Below are 14,319 nucleotides of genomic sequence, written 5' to 3'. Positions count from 1 at the left end.
TTGTCTGATCTGCTTTCAAAATATCAGAAGTACATAAAACACAAGCAGGGAATAAAACACTTAAGTAGCATTCAGTACAAGTCTAATTGACAAAAAGCACTGGCGCCCAAGGGAACTGGTGCCTCCTGACGGGGCCCAGCTGGCATGCGGCTGGAAGCAGCACCTGTGCCCCCAGGACCAGAGGTGTGCTGGGGCCGCTGGAACCATCTCTTCCCAGCTCAGCGACCTCACACTGGAAGCTTAAAATTGGCCCTGGCGGAAATATGCACGGCACAGAAATTGGCAAATGCTACGAATCAGGTTCCCTTCTCCCTGCCCCGGGACAGCCAGCTGGTAAACACTCACAGAACACGACGAGTGGATGCCCTAGCAGCCCCCATTCCAGAGCTCACTGGAAATGACCCAAACTCCGTGGAAAACACCACGTGCCTTTCCTCAGAAACCTCAGCCTATTTGGTCTTCTTCCCGCCTCTCCTGCAGTGCTGTGCACGGACACCCTCCCCAAACCCCTGAGCATGGGGGAAGGAGAATCTTTCCCAGCAACTGATGGCTCTGCCTGTGTCACAGTGCGACACCATTTAAACACAGCTGATGGACAAGGAGTCCCTGCATTGGTTTCAGGAGACTAGCATCATTTTGATAAAACTGCATTTTATTTGTGGGTTTTTTTATTATATCATCATTTTAACATATATTCCTCTATCTCAAAACAAGAAATTATAAAGTCCCACAAAGACATCTTTTGAGGAATGATCTGAAGATGAAAATAAAACCAAATGGGAGGGGCTTCCCTGGTGGCGCAGTGGTTGAGAGTCCGCCTGCCGATGCAGGGGACACGTGTTCGTGCCCCGGTCCGGGAAGGTCCCACATGCCGCGGAGCGGCTGGGCCCGTGAGCCATGGCTGCTGAGCCTGTGCGTCCGGAGCCTGTGCTCCGCAGCGGGAGAGGCCACAACAGTGAGAGGCCCGTGTACCACAAAAAAAAAAAAAAAAAAAAAAAAAAACAACCAAGTGGGGATAGGGAGAATTATATGAAATTAATCAAAAGGAAATGGAAAATTCCAGTGGTACCAAACATCTCATCATTTCCAAAGACAGTCGTTTTATCCAGTTCCACTTTCTGCCTGTCTCCTTCACTCTCCACAGCGAGAGCTGTGTGCTCTTGAGATCTCTGAGCTGCAACCCCAGTTAACCAGCTCTCTGCTTACAGAGACAGTTCTCCCGCCAACACACAATGGCACAATGTCTCCTATGAGCCAAGAGACATTTAGTTGTTTCCTTCCACAATATGTCTCTTAAAGGGGGGCATAGGAAAAATAAATAAACACACACACACACACACACACACACACACACACACAAAGGCCAAAAATAGCCCTGCAAAGATTAGAAATAAAACCCAGACCCTGTCAGGGAATGCCAATTGATTAGAGAGAGTCTTGGAAACTTAAGTGAAAACTTAGGGTGTGAAGCAACTTGACCTCAGTACATTTTCTGCAAGGCAATGATGAAAGTTTGGAAGCACGGAGCTATGACAGTGTCATCAATCAGATCCCCACGCCTGTCCCAACTGCCACAGTAAACGTCTATTTCCTGCCCATCCAACCCAAGAGTGTGAAGGATGTTAAAACAAATCGCTAGCCCGCTACTCCAGTTATTTACTGTGACTCTAAGGCAATCCATCCTCTCCTCTGTGATTCCTAGACAGGGGAGTCAGCAAAAATGATGCACCAGGGCTTCCCTGGTGGTGCAGTGGTTGAGAGTCCGCCTGCTGGTGCAGGGGACATGGGTTCGTGCCCCGGTCCAGGAAGGTCCCACATGCCGCGGAGCGGCTGGGCCCGTGAGCCATGGCTGCTGAGCCTGCGCGTCCAGAGACTGTGCTCCGCAGCGGGAGAGCCCACAACAGTGAGAGGCCCGCGTACCACAAAAAAAAAAAAAAAAAAAAAGATGCACCAGCTCTAGAAGGACTGGCATATTTTCAGAAAAAAAGTAAAAACAAAAGAAAGGCATGAAAATATATTGAGTGCCAGACACTCAAGTGTTCTCGTTTCACTCTCTCCGCGATCACAAGGGATGGCTGCTGTGAACTCCACCTGAGGTGCAGGGCCTCAGGTAGAGAGGAGGGTGACTTGCCCAAATGGCATCGCACCTTCCTGCCCTCCAGCTCCGTGAAACCGCCATTCAAGCCAATGCCAGGCCCACGCTCCCATTACCCCAGACGGATGGATTAAAATTATCCCGAGTTTTTTCTGCTGCTCATCCATCTCCGTACATCAGCCCTGTCACCAAAGGTGCTGAAGGATACAGTCAATTCATTTCATTACATTAAGATGCCTTTCATGGCGATTACAGCAAGTGGAGCTTCACGCTGCATGGGAAAACTAGGAGCGGCCCCAGCTGCAGCCGAGTTTACAATCCCACAGCTCTGTTTACGGGGGCAGGTTTCTAAAATGGTCTTCAGCTTCAAAGAGTCACAGGATTCAGGAAAGAGTAGCAACTGACTCATGGCACGCTGCAATCATTTTCCAGCTGAATTACCGAAGCGCAGACATAAATACAACAGCATTCCTCTGTGTGGGAACAGCATGTGACCTAAACCCTCTCAAGTGGGAATGTGATTCTTTATTTAAAAAAAAGAAGCAAAAGCCCGCCAAACTTTTCAATGATATTAGAGGTTTTCATCCATTCTCTTTAGTTTAAATGTTCTAAGTAGTTTTTCCTTTTCAAGACGCATAAGTAATCTGAGCACTGAATAAATATTTTTGGATTATCTAAAGAATCCCACCTATAACTGTGATCCGTACAGCATTATTTACAACTGCAATAAAAGAAAAATCTGGAAACCCTACCGTGTTAACAACAGGAGCATAGTTAAACAATACTTGATGCTGTATCGCGAAAAGCCCTCAGAGGGTAAAGTAGGAAGACAGCGCACCAAAGGAAAACAAAATGTGCGTGTTAATCATTGTTAAGTAAGCCATGAACTTTCATTTGTGCGAAATGTGTGCGCGGGCCAAGGACAGAAGGCAATACAGTCAGCCCTTCGCATCCCCGGGTTCCGCATCCAACGTGGGGCTGCAGATACAAATGCTGACTGTTCTCTGCCATTTTACACAAGGGATCGAGCCTCCGCGGACTGCGGTATCCGTGAGGGTCCTGGAGCTGATCCCCCATAGATACCGAGGGACGACTGTACTGACAAACGAACATCATGGGAAGGGTGGTAAAATCTGTGGGTTAATTATCACTTTGTCCATTTAAGAGTTCCGTTAGGGTCGCTGTAATACAATCCTGGTGTAAGTAACACGATATAAACAGCGAGGAGGAGGCGGAGGACAGCAGTGATGCTGAGGACCGTTCAGGGGTCGGGGCGGCACCGCAGGAGCTCGCAGCGCCGCCCCGTGGTGGGGCTCGGCCGGGCAGGGCAGGCGCGGCCCGCTCGCCTACCTTGCTGGATGAGCGCGTCGGCCGCCAGCTCCCCGGTGCCCACGTTGGTGTACTCCTCGCTGGGGTGTTTCCTGTTGTAGTGCCGCTTCAGGGAGCCCGAGATGTTGCATGAGTAGTGGCAGTGGGCGCAGCGGAAAGGCTGCAGCGACAAGGAGGAGGGTTAGGGCCAGGCCAGCCCCGTGCCATCGAGCCCCCGCGAGAAGGAGGCCCAGCTCCCCCACCCACCCAGTCCTCCTCCACGACCCTCCCACCTGGGAGTGTCCGCTTCCTGGAAGGCCTGGGCGGGGCAAGCCGCCCGCTGGGAAATGCTCCAGGAAAAGACGCCAACCTGGGGCAGCTGAGTCCTGCCTCTGCAGGGACCGTCCAAGTCACCTGGCAGGGGTCCCCAGGGAGGAGGGGTCTCTGCTACATGAGGCTGCTCTGATTTCTTTTCTTTGCTGTCCACCCCAGATTTATAGTTCTTGTTTAAGAAGAAAATAACAGAAAGCAACCCAGGAATCTATCACTTTTCTTTTTTTTTTAAGTGAATGCCATTCAAGCATCTCCCCTTACCATTACTTCCCTGATGGACCTGCTTCTTTAACTAAATTGACTCCTCCACAGCATTTACCTGCAAGCACCATGTATATACATCACCGTCCCCCCTTAGGGAAATCTGCCTGATAAAATCTATTTCCAACACCCCCACCTGGGCAAGACAAGGCTCTTTTAGGATCAGGGGACCAACGGGTCGTTCGTGCAGTCTTATCTGCCAACTTGCAACCACTTCAGGGGATGCAGAGAGTGGTGAGGGGAAGAGGCGCCTGCTCAGGTCTCTTGGGAGGCCCACTGAGACCCATCCACTGGCCAGGAGATGGATGTACAACCGGATCCCTGTCCTTCCCAGGCCCTTACTCCTGGTCAGGACAAAATCAAGTGTCCCTCCGAGCCACATGCTACACAGCTATACAGCACAGGGCTATGGAAATCCCAGTTTTGCGTTCAGGACCTGTCTGGTGACACAAGCAGCTTCCTGGCCCAGTGGGAACGGAAGAGCACAGAGCGGCCCACAGGACAGCAGGGGACTCAGATGCGGCACGTTCAACTGACCCCCAGCACAGCCTGGCCGTGGAACTTCAGACAAGTAGTGAGACTCCTCTAAGCTTTGAGCCTCTTAACAATTCAAAGGGGTAATACCACTACCTGGTAAGGCTGCTGTAAGAATTAAATGATCCAACATAAACTGGTATCTAAGATGCCACAGAAAGCATTTACTGTTTTTACAATTTTACATTTACTGTTTTAGCAATTTACACGACCCTTACTATGTCTGTGGGAGCTGATACACCACTGTGTCTGGTGAGACCGCAAATCCACCTCGCCTTCTCAACTGTCCAAGTCATCAATATTCCTCCACTGTCACCTGGAAGAGCTAAAGCAGAACCATGCATCTCTGAAGTGGGATGCACCGACTACGGGAAAAGTCCTCTCTGACACTCCAATCAGCCCCTCTTTCCATGGTTCTTCAAGCCTAGAGATGTGCTGAAGTCTCCCCATTGAGAGAAAGAGATGGAGGAAAGGAAGAAAATGAAAAGAAAAGCCATCTACCTGGGCCCGGTTTAAATCACTCTACTCCTGGCTTGTAGGCCACCTCCCACCCCACGCTCTCGAAGCGCAGTCCTGCCTGCCACCTCCATACCATCCCCTTCCTCTCTCAGGCCCCCCAGATCTCCCAGGCAAACCGCTCCTGCGGGTACAGCCCGGGCTCCCTCTGCAGACCTCGCCCCCCTCCCTCCCCACCTCCTTCCACTGGCCGACACCTCCCACCGTGACGCGTAACCTGGTGACAGTACTGTATCACCAGGTTCTCTTTCTCGCTCTGAACTTTCTCGGGTTATTTTACTAGATCTGCTTCCCAGGCCTGAGGTGAAATGCTGACTTGCTCCAAGGTTCTGCCCTGGGGTCTGTTTTGTTCTTCCACTGTGGTTCCAATGATCGCTTTTACGTGCTGATATATCCATATATATCCAGTTGTGATGGCTCCCAAACCACAGATAGAATTTTCAACTGTCTTCCAGGCATTTCTACAGGGATGCTCTGGAAGAACCTCAAAATAAACACACACAATTTCAGACTCACGATCTTTCTGCAGAATCAGCTATTCACGCAAAGACAGAAACCTGGGCGTCACCCTAGACTTTCCCTTCTCTCTTACCACCCAACCAACTACCGAGTCTGCCCAGGCTTCCTCAGACACGTGTCCAGAGCCCTCCCCCTGCCCCTCTCATCTGTCACTCCAGCACAGAGAAAGTGCTGACCTGGCCTGTAAAGGAAATGCTGTGACTCCCAGGAGAGCAGTTCTCAGACAGCAAGACGCGGGGGGTGGGGGGGGGCGTTCTCTGGTGAGCCAACCTGCTCCGAACCCTTCCCCAGGGACCCCACCCTCCATCAAGGCCACACCGTGGTCACCGGATGCTTTGTGTTACGCTGCACATGCCACTTTCCGTCCTTCATGGAGAAGAAACCCGTGGTTTGGCCTATGAGGGCTTATTAAACAAAAGGACCTGGAACAAAGGCCAAAATTAGCCAGGCTTCTCACCTGTCTACTGAGCAGAGAATAAGAGACCTAAAATGCCAATATATGATTATCTGCAAAGTTAAAATAAAAGCTGAAATCTTCTGACGTGCTTTCATCTCCATATAAGCAAGTTCTATGAAATTATTTTGCAAATATTAGCATTTGCATAGAAATCAAAAAGAACCACCAAAAACGCTCCCCTGCCGGTGCTGGGTAGTCAGTGAGCACAGAGGCAGGAAGAGGCAATTAAAATGAGAAATGGTCCTACAAACCTAACTTCAGGCTTGAGAGCCAGTTCCATTCTTCTTCTAGCAAAGCGGATAAGCTGCCTCATGAGAGTTTCGACTCCTTTAATTCCCCACACCTGCTCCTTGGTAGCACTGCTAATGAAAAGGAGAATGGCCAAAATGTGAGCAGACGGGCCAAACAATGTAGAGGTGAGCCCAAATGAGAAATCAGTTTCCGACCTACTGATTTCTATGAAAATCTTCAATTCTTAAAGTTGAAAGGGACACTTTCAAAGACTGACATTGACCAAGCCTCCCTGCGTGACAAAGAGCCTTCTGCAGCCTCTGACAGTCTGTGATCTCAGCCTTCGTTAGAGGCAGGGAGGTCAGACCCCTGGCCCCTTGCACTGCTGAACGGCTCCAGGGGTTTAGGAGGATCAACCTTCCCGTTCTCTTCTACCCCCTCGAAGCCGCCGTCACCTTTCACACCCGATCAGTCACCACCTAGCTTCTCCTTAGGACCCTCTCTCTTTAAATGGTACAGCTGAGCCTCATCTGGGCCTTTCACGCCGAACAAGTTTGAACTTGTGGGGCATGGCCACGTTCCAGCGGGGAGTTCTGCTGGGGCCGTCGCTGTGGCGCAGGAGACATAGGCAAAGAAAAGCGTGGGTGACGCCCCTGCACCCACCCAATGCCAGGCATAGAGTCTGAGTGCGTTATGAACAGCGCACATCTTGGGATTTCGCTTATGGAGCAAGTATTTACTGACCTCCTGCTATGAGTCAGACATTGTTCTCTCACCCTGGGGACATAGTAACGAATGAGAGAGATTCGTGATCCCCTGAATACACAAGAGTGTGGTCACTTAAGATATCAACTGCAAAGATTAAATGTTATCTAAGCAAACTAAATCACAAAACTCGTTTCCTAAGTCTGATTACTTGCAGATAGCAAAGGACGCTACATCTCAAAGGGAAGTTATTTATGGAGAGCTTTCAGGCCAGAATCCAGCCAAGAGTTATGAGGAAAATATATGCAGGCTATAGTCCTGTAGTGCATGTGAGACAAAACATCCAAAAAGAAAGTGGATCAAAAACAAGGCAGAAACCCGCTGTCATGCCTACAACGCAGTGTTGCACTAGATTTGTTAAGTAATGTGACCTAACATAATAACTATTTTAGCTCACCTTCACTGATAGCTATCATATGCCAGATAGTTCTAAGTTTTGCATGGATTAGTTCCTGGAAATCTCACAACCTCCTCATGTGGTAGGTACAATGGTTATCTCCATTTTACAGATAAGAAACTGACATGTAAAAGGATTAAGGAATTTGCCCAAAGTTTCACAGTCTCCCAGCCTGACCACTTGGTCTGCACTGGATTGGGGGCCCAAGACCAGCCAGCAATGAAGAGATGATTTGACTTCCCGTTTGTCATTTCCTGAACATCTCTCTTCCCTGGGAGGGGCATGGTTTGGTTTGCTTGGATTTTCTAGACATAAGGCAGCCTACATCTCAACATCAACTTCTACACATGAGGACCGCCATGGTGAGCCGGGAGGAATGCTGGCCGTTCCTGGGGGGCAGGGACGAGGCAGGCATAGGTGGAAGCCAAGAAGAGGGCAGACACAGCCAGGTCACAGTGGGATGTGCGCTGAATCAGGAAATGAGGTTTTTAGGAGATTGGGTTTCCGGTGGGTATCGAGCGGGGGGTGACATGCCAACTTCACAATGTTCACTCTGGAAATTAACAGAGGGTGGATTTGAAAGGAACAAGCCTGAAGGCAGGGAATCAGCTGTCCAGTTACTGCAGTGGTGTAGACAAGAGATCTGGAGGCCTAAAGTGAGAGAGCGGAACAAAAAAAATGGGAAAGGAAGAGAGAGGAGGAAAGATCAGCCAACCTGAAGATGGAGACGCAGTGTGAGAAGACAGAGAGCCTCAGGATGACTCCCAAGTTTCCAGCGCGGATGACACGGGAGGAAGGTATCCGGGCTGCCGTGGAGGAAGTTCTACAGATACTGAGAGAAAGAGGGAGAACGCAGAGCCCTGGACATCCAGGAGGGCAGGTCCAGAAAGCATTTGAAGATATAAGGTGTTCGGAGTCTAAAGCTCAGAGGACAGTTCTGGGCTAGAGGTACAGATCTGAGCACGGGCAACCAGAAAGTGCCCTAGGACGGAACACACCCATTGTCAGTGAGTGTGTAAAGTGATAAGACAAGTGGCCTTAGAACAGCACCCGGGAACACAGGAACAGCAAGAGAGGAGCTCGTGAGGAAGGACAAGAACGGCAGCAGGCAGAAGAATCAGGGGTGTCTGGAGACAAATGTCCTTCATGGAGGGAGGGGTGACAGAGTCAAGCGCGCTAAGAAACCCGATAAGGCCTAACAAGTGTCCACTGGGACTGGCCATCGGGGAGGTGGGCTTGTGGCCAGACTGATAAGAGCTGGTTTCAGGAACATGCTAAGAACAAAGGCCAGGTCACGGGGAGAAGGCAGGGGCGGAAGCTGGACTTGAGGTCAGGTGTCAGTGATGTTTCAACAAGGCAAACGATACGCCTTTTTCAAAAGGCGCATCAAAGGATCCTCCTCAAAAGGTACACTGACAACCATCCATTTGAGTTGAAAGAAAAAGTACAATTGAACTTGTGGAGGCTGGAACTCTAAGTTCTCAGACTTATGTCAAGAAAGCAAGTAAAATACACTTTGTCACAATTTGAGGACTTGCTGTTCTGGTTCTTCAAACAGAAAGAAAGAAAACAGCGGAGGACAGGAAGTCCTATCTCACCTGTGAAATCGGGCTCTGACAAACCTGATGAGAAGACATCGAACTACATGAGAGAGGCTAATGCAATCTCCCATGGGCGTCGAGAGACGGACTCAGAGGAATGTTTAAAACAGATGAGAAGCTGGTGAGGAGGTGATGTCCGAGGTCGTGACATCGGTCACCAATCACAGAGCACAGGATGGCTTTCTGGTAGAAGGAGAGGGCGCCCTGCTGGCTTCCGTCCACAGCAAGCAGGAAGGCTCTCACCTGGCAGGACCCTGCGGGCCACTGTGTGGGAGCACATGCAGCATCACGGTCCTATAACCACAGGCTCAGAGATCAGAATGCGAGCCTCTCCCTCTGTGATGGGCCTGATGCTCTCTGAAGAGGATGGGGAAGCATAATGGCAAGGGAGAAGGTTCCGGATGACCTGTGGGTAAAACCTACGGCCACGAGTCATGATTTCATAGCCTTAGTTTAACAACCCGGTCAATGGAGAGACAGAAATAAAGAAGGAGATAAACCACAAGTCTAATTGGTATTCAGGTGAATTTGGATCCAAAATGCTGGAAAAGATTATATAATTGTTACAACCTAAATTAAGTGGGCTGGTTGGTATGAGACAATTTAGACGCTGCTTGGTAGAAGCCAGGCTATTGGAATGTGGCAGCTCTGCATCAGAGGGAGACTTTGGTGTTGACGTGTGTACAGAGCCCCAGACGGCCTCACCTGCCACGCCCCTCTCACAAGGTGAGCCAGGCTCTGGGCCAGGTACCGCCCAGGGGCTCCTCCCCGTCTCTCCTCTGCTTCTCCTCATGCTCTCAGGCTGCTCCTTTTTCTCAGCGACACCCCTGCCTGCCCTCCTCTACCTGGCTAACCTCCAGGACAACTTTTGGGGCCCAGGTGAGCTGCCCCTGTCCCTTGGCGGGCCCCCAGACGGCTGTACGAGGCATTCATTCCTGCCCTCTGACATGGCGCCCCCTTCCACTTGAGTTCCTTGCATCAGGCTCCATCTCTCTTTTTCTCAATAACCTCGAGAAAGAACTGATTGATTCTAATACTGCACGAGCCAAGACAGGAAGGGGATGTGGCTGTCTCAGTGAAACATGTGATGACGGTGGAGATCAGTCCATCATCCGAAGGAGCAGGCTGATCACTGACCCATTCATTCGAAGCAAAGCCTCCAGTCCTGGATCCCCAAAGCATGGATCACCGGATGATACCAGCGAATATACCCACCCTCCCCCCACTTAAAACAATGCGCCTCTTTGCTTTGAAAGAAAACAACACTATTGTGCTTCACGGATTTCAGCCCAACTGGATGAGTTCAACTTTTTCTTTATCCCCAAGTCACTAAACATGTCTATGCTTTGTCTGGAAACGGTCACCAGACAAGCTACCATGCATTCTGCAAAAGTCTTAGCTCACAGGCTACTCCCTGCACCTTCGCCTCTGAAACCTACCCTAACTCCTGGGAAGATGTGACTTTTCCTTCCCACGTGCACCCCCCCCCGCCCAGCACCTAGGAAAACCCGGCGGCATGAATCCTGCTGCGGCGTAACTGTTCTCTGGAGGTCCAGCACCCCCTCTCCCCGACCCGCTCCAGGCTACAGCACCCGGAGAGCAGAGTCTGTCCCAGCGAGGCTCACCTGTGCTCCCTCGGCAGCCAGGCCGGCCCCACACAGGTGGGCTCCCTACTATACCCATGTGGCTAAAGGAGAAAGGACAAACCACCTTCCTCTTTCTGTTACTGACTCCTGTAAGCCTCCCAACAACAACTAAAACTAAATCTCTGGATAGGACGTTTCTTCAAACGACATTAAATTTAACAACTGTAAAAGACATTACACAGGGTGTGGGGAAAGAAAAGCCACAGCACGAGAGACTGCATTCACAACATGTAACCAAAAAAATGACCCACACCCCCGATATATAAAGAATTCCTGAAAACAAATAAGAAAGCAAAACCACTCAATCGAAAAAATGAGAAAATATTTGAACAATATTTCTTTTTAAAAAAGGAACGAGAAATAAATACTAATGGCCAAAAAACATATGAAAAGGGGCTCAATTCCACTAACCACCATGAGAATGAAAATAAAGCCACACAGAGAGGCCAGTGCAGGCCCAGCAGGTTGGCCACCCTGAACGTTCACCCTGGGACATGGAGCAACAGAGGCTCCAGGCCGTGCACCTCTACTGCTGGCATAACCTGGTGCAACCACTGTGGAAAATGGTTGGGTATCGCCTCGTAAAGCTGAAGAGGTGCCCACGGCCTGCAAGTCCTCTCCAGGTGTGTTCACCCCGGAGAACCTCGTAGACGAGCACACCAGGACATGCACACAGACAGTGCACAGCAGCAGAGCTTGTAACAGCAACACAACAGAAACAGCCCCACTGTCCACCTACGACTAAATGGATGAGCCGAGCACGTGAACACTCCCACAAGGGTTGCACAGCATGTGCTGTGTCCCACTGGGGAGTACGATGCCACAAAGGACGGACGAAGGAGGGAGACATGCAGTCTCACCAACATAATGTTCAGTAAAGAAGCCAAGTTGAGAAAAAAGAATATAATAAATTCCATATATGAATCCATATATAGAGATATATGCCCATATATAGATATATAGATAATATAAAGTTCAAAAACACGCAATGCTAAATTAGTTTGTGTAGGGATGTATAAATGGATGGTAGACCTACAAAGGAAACCAAAAAGTAATTCTCAGCGAAGTCAGGATAAAGGTCACCTCTGGATAGAGGAAGGGGGTGGGCTCAGGAAGACCCCATGAAAGGGCTCTGAGGACTGGCAGTGGTCCATTTCTGGGCAGTGGGACAGGAGTGCTCATATCATAATCATTCATCACACCACATACTCGTGTGTATGCAATATTCTGGAGGTACATTCTATTTCATAACAAGAGAAGTAAAAAAAGAAGTGGTTGATTAAATAGGTAAATATGTGACCAAAAAAAAACCTCTCCTCACAAGGTTTTTGAGGATTACAGGTCACTTAGGTCAAACGCCTTGAGTGACACAGCACCCCATGAGTGGCAGCCATGGGTAATGTTAATAACAACAGTAGCAAAGGCACTTATACCCTGACATGTAAAGTGATCTTTCCCTTATTTTCTTTCATCGGTGTGACAAAAATCACGTTGATACTAGAACGGGGTTCTAGCATATCCGCCCTTCATAACCCAAAATGTCCAAAAAGAAGACTGCAGTCGGGGTGTCTCTCTAAAGAGAGACCTGGTCACAGGCCTGGAGGAAATATTAACTACAACACTGGCATCGCCAAACTTAAATCAGGTTACACGGTGGAGAGAGACGGTCCTGGATTATGCAAGCTCTTCCCTGGGGCCTGGGCTGTAGAACACCTATAAGATTTACAGCCGCGCTTCTGCAGCTGAGAAAACCCGACAGGAAGACGGAATTTTTTTTCATAAATGTCTGAGGTGGCCATCAATTACCTCAAACACAAGCTAGCACCAAGTCACCCTGAGAAGCGTGCAGCTGGGCTGTGGGCAGGGCAGGAGCCGGGGTTCTCAAGCACTGTTAATTCAGGGCTCCCCTCCCTCAGAAACTTAATTCAGTTATGTCTGAGACTTACGAGGCAGTTTCATCTCCTCAGAGCCTGGAAAGGACAGGATGAAGTGTGACAGCTTCTTCTAACTGTCTTACCTGGGTTTTATTTCTGGAAAGAAACAATCAGAACAGAGGCTTCCCCACCGTTGGCCATGGAGAGCTCTGTGGTCCAGAATATTTCGCACGAACTTTGAGTGGCAGGGGTTTTGGTGGGTGGCAAAGAGACCTGGGCTCAAGCGGGGATCTAGAGCTTCACAGCTGTGCAACTCCAGGCACGTTTCCTCATTTTAGCACAAGGAGTAGCGGTAACGTACACAGAGCAGCCTGCGTGGAGACGCTATCAGATTATCACTGACGGTTTAGACACAGAAACTCAGGACAAACTGCCTTATTAAAAAGAAGAAGAAAGAAAGAAAGAGAGCAAGGGAAGGGCAGGGCAGGGGTGAGGCCAAGCAAGGCCGCGCGCGCGGTGGGCTGGGCAGCCACCTGTGCTCTGCGGGGTGTGGCTCTAACTCGGGGGTGATCAGAGGCTGCTGCACAGCAGATAGATGTGGGGTTCGATATGCTAGTTTTTTCTACTCTTTGATTCTCCAATAAGCAGCATTTCCCAAGTTGTTTCACAAAAGCTAAGTGCTGGGAGGGAACACTGGGGGGAAGAAAAGGGAGGAGGGGGGTCTGCGGTGAGGTAAGTTTGCGAATCACTGCACACTGCGCCCCTCCACACAAAGCCTGAAACATCCCCCAGAACCAGTGTTCTAAGGAACACACTCTGGAAAATCCCACCTTGTGCCACCTCCATCCCCCAGGTAGACCATGTCCCCCTGAGCCACATGCCTTACACTCCTGCTGAGTCTCCCACTGTAGCCAACAGAGAGCAGTGGGTACCAGAGACTCGCAGAACAAACCATGCAAAACAAAAACCCCGACCGATTGGCCGCTGGCTTCAAAATCCCCCTACTCAGTGGTAAAGGCACCCATGAGAAACTTCTTTTCCACTCAGAGAAATGTCATCGCGTTGGATCTGTGAACTGCCAAGTCCCATTACCCGCACAGGGTCATCCAGCAAAGCTAGTGGCCCTCTGAGAATGTTCTGGATGATGACATGGGCTGGGAGACTGACATGTTTCACAGATTTACAGAGTACATCCCCACAGCTGCGCCGAGAGCCCTTTCAGCAGAGCCACACGCAGGCCCCTCACCCCGTAGCAAGAGAAAAACACACTGGGCCAGGTCAACCGCCAAGAGACTGGATCTGTACCCCTGAGCTGGGAAGTGAGCCACTCAAAAAGAAAAACATTCATATTCATAGGAAAAAGGACAGAGATTGTAGATTATAAGACACACGGTGATGCCAATATGGGAAATTCCTACAGAGCATCTGCGTCTGGAATCCCGGCTCCCTCACCTCCTCCTCCAGCCTGGGCTCAGAGGTAGATGTGAACAACGCACACGTAGAACCAAGTGGGGGGACGGGTAAACTAAGCCCCAACCTGACATATACACAAAGAGCCTAAGGATGCACGGTCACAGGGGACCGACAAGGAGAAAAGGGACACGGGCAGAAGCAAAGAGACACACACCAGAAAGGAAAGGACCTGCATCCCAAGGAGGGCCGGGGCAAGTGGACGTCCACGGACTCACGTTCCTCGGGGTCAGCCCTTAAACGGGTTTGTGCCAAGCTTTCAAAGCAATGCTGTCCGTGTGAATGAGAAGAGCACCCCGCCTCCTGTCCCCC

The 14,319-nt window shown here is 50.0% G+C and overlaps 1 protein-coding gene across 1 annotated transcript in view; it reads right to left on the bottom strand.

The window, feature by feature from the left end:
* Positions 1–14,319, bottom strand: part of ZFAT (zinc finger and AT-hook domain containing) — a 160,504-nt gene that overhangs the window by 37,052 nt on the left and 109,133 nt on the right. The window contains exon 12 of the mRNA XM_081258846.1: positions 3,446–3,584. Within this exon, the coding sequence (XP_081114972.1) occupies positions 3,446–3,584 (139 nt within the window). The remainder of the gene's footprint in view (positions 1–3,445; positions 3,585–14,319) is intronic.

Source organism: Mesoplodon bidens (genome assembly GCF_964165515.1).
Source record: "Mesoplodon bidens genome assembly, chromosome: 16".
Taxonomy (NCBI): Eukaryota; Metazoa; Chordata; class Mammalia; order Artiodactyla; family Ziphiidae; genus Mesoplodon; species Mesoplodon bidens.
The sequence above is the reverse complement of the archived record's forward strand: the minus strand, read 5'-3'. Positions and strand labels throughout refer to the sequence as shown.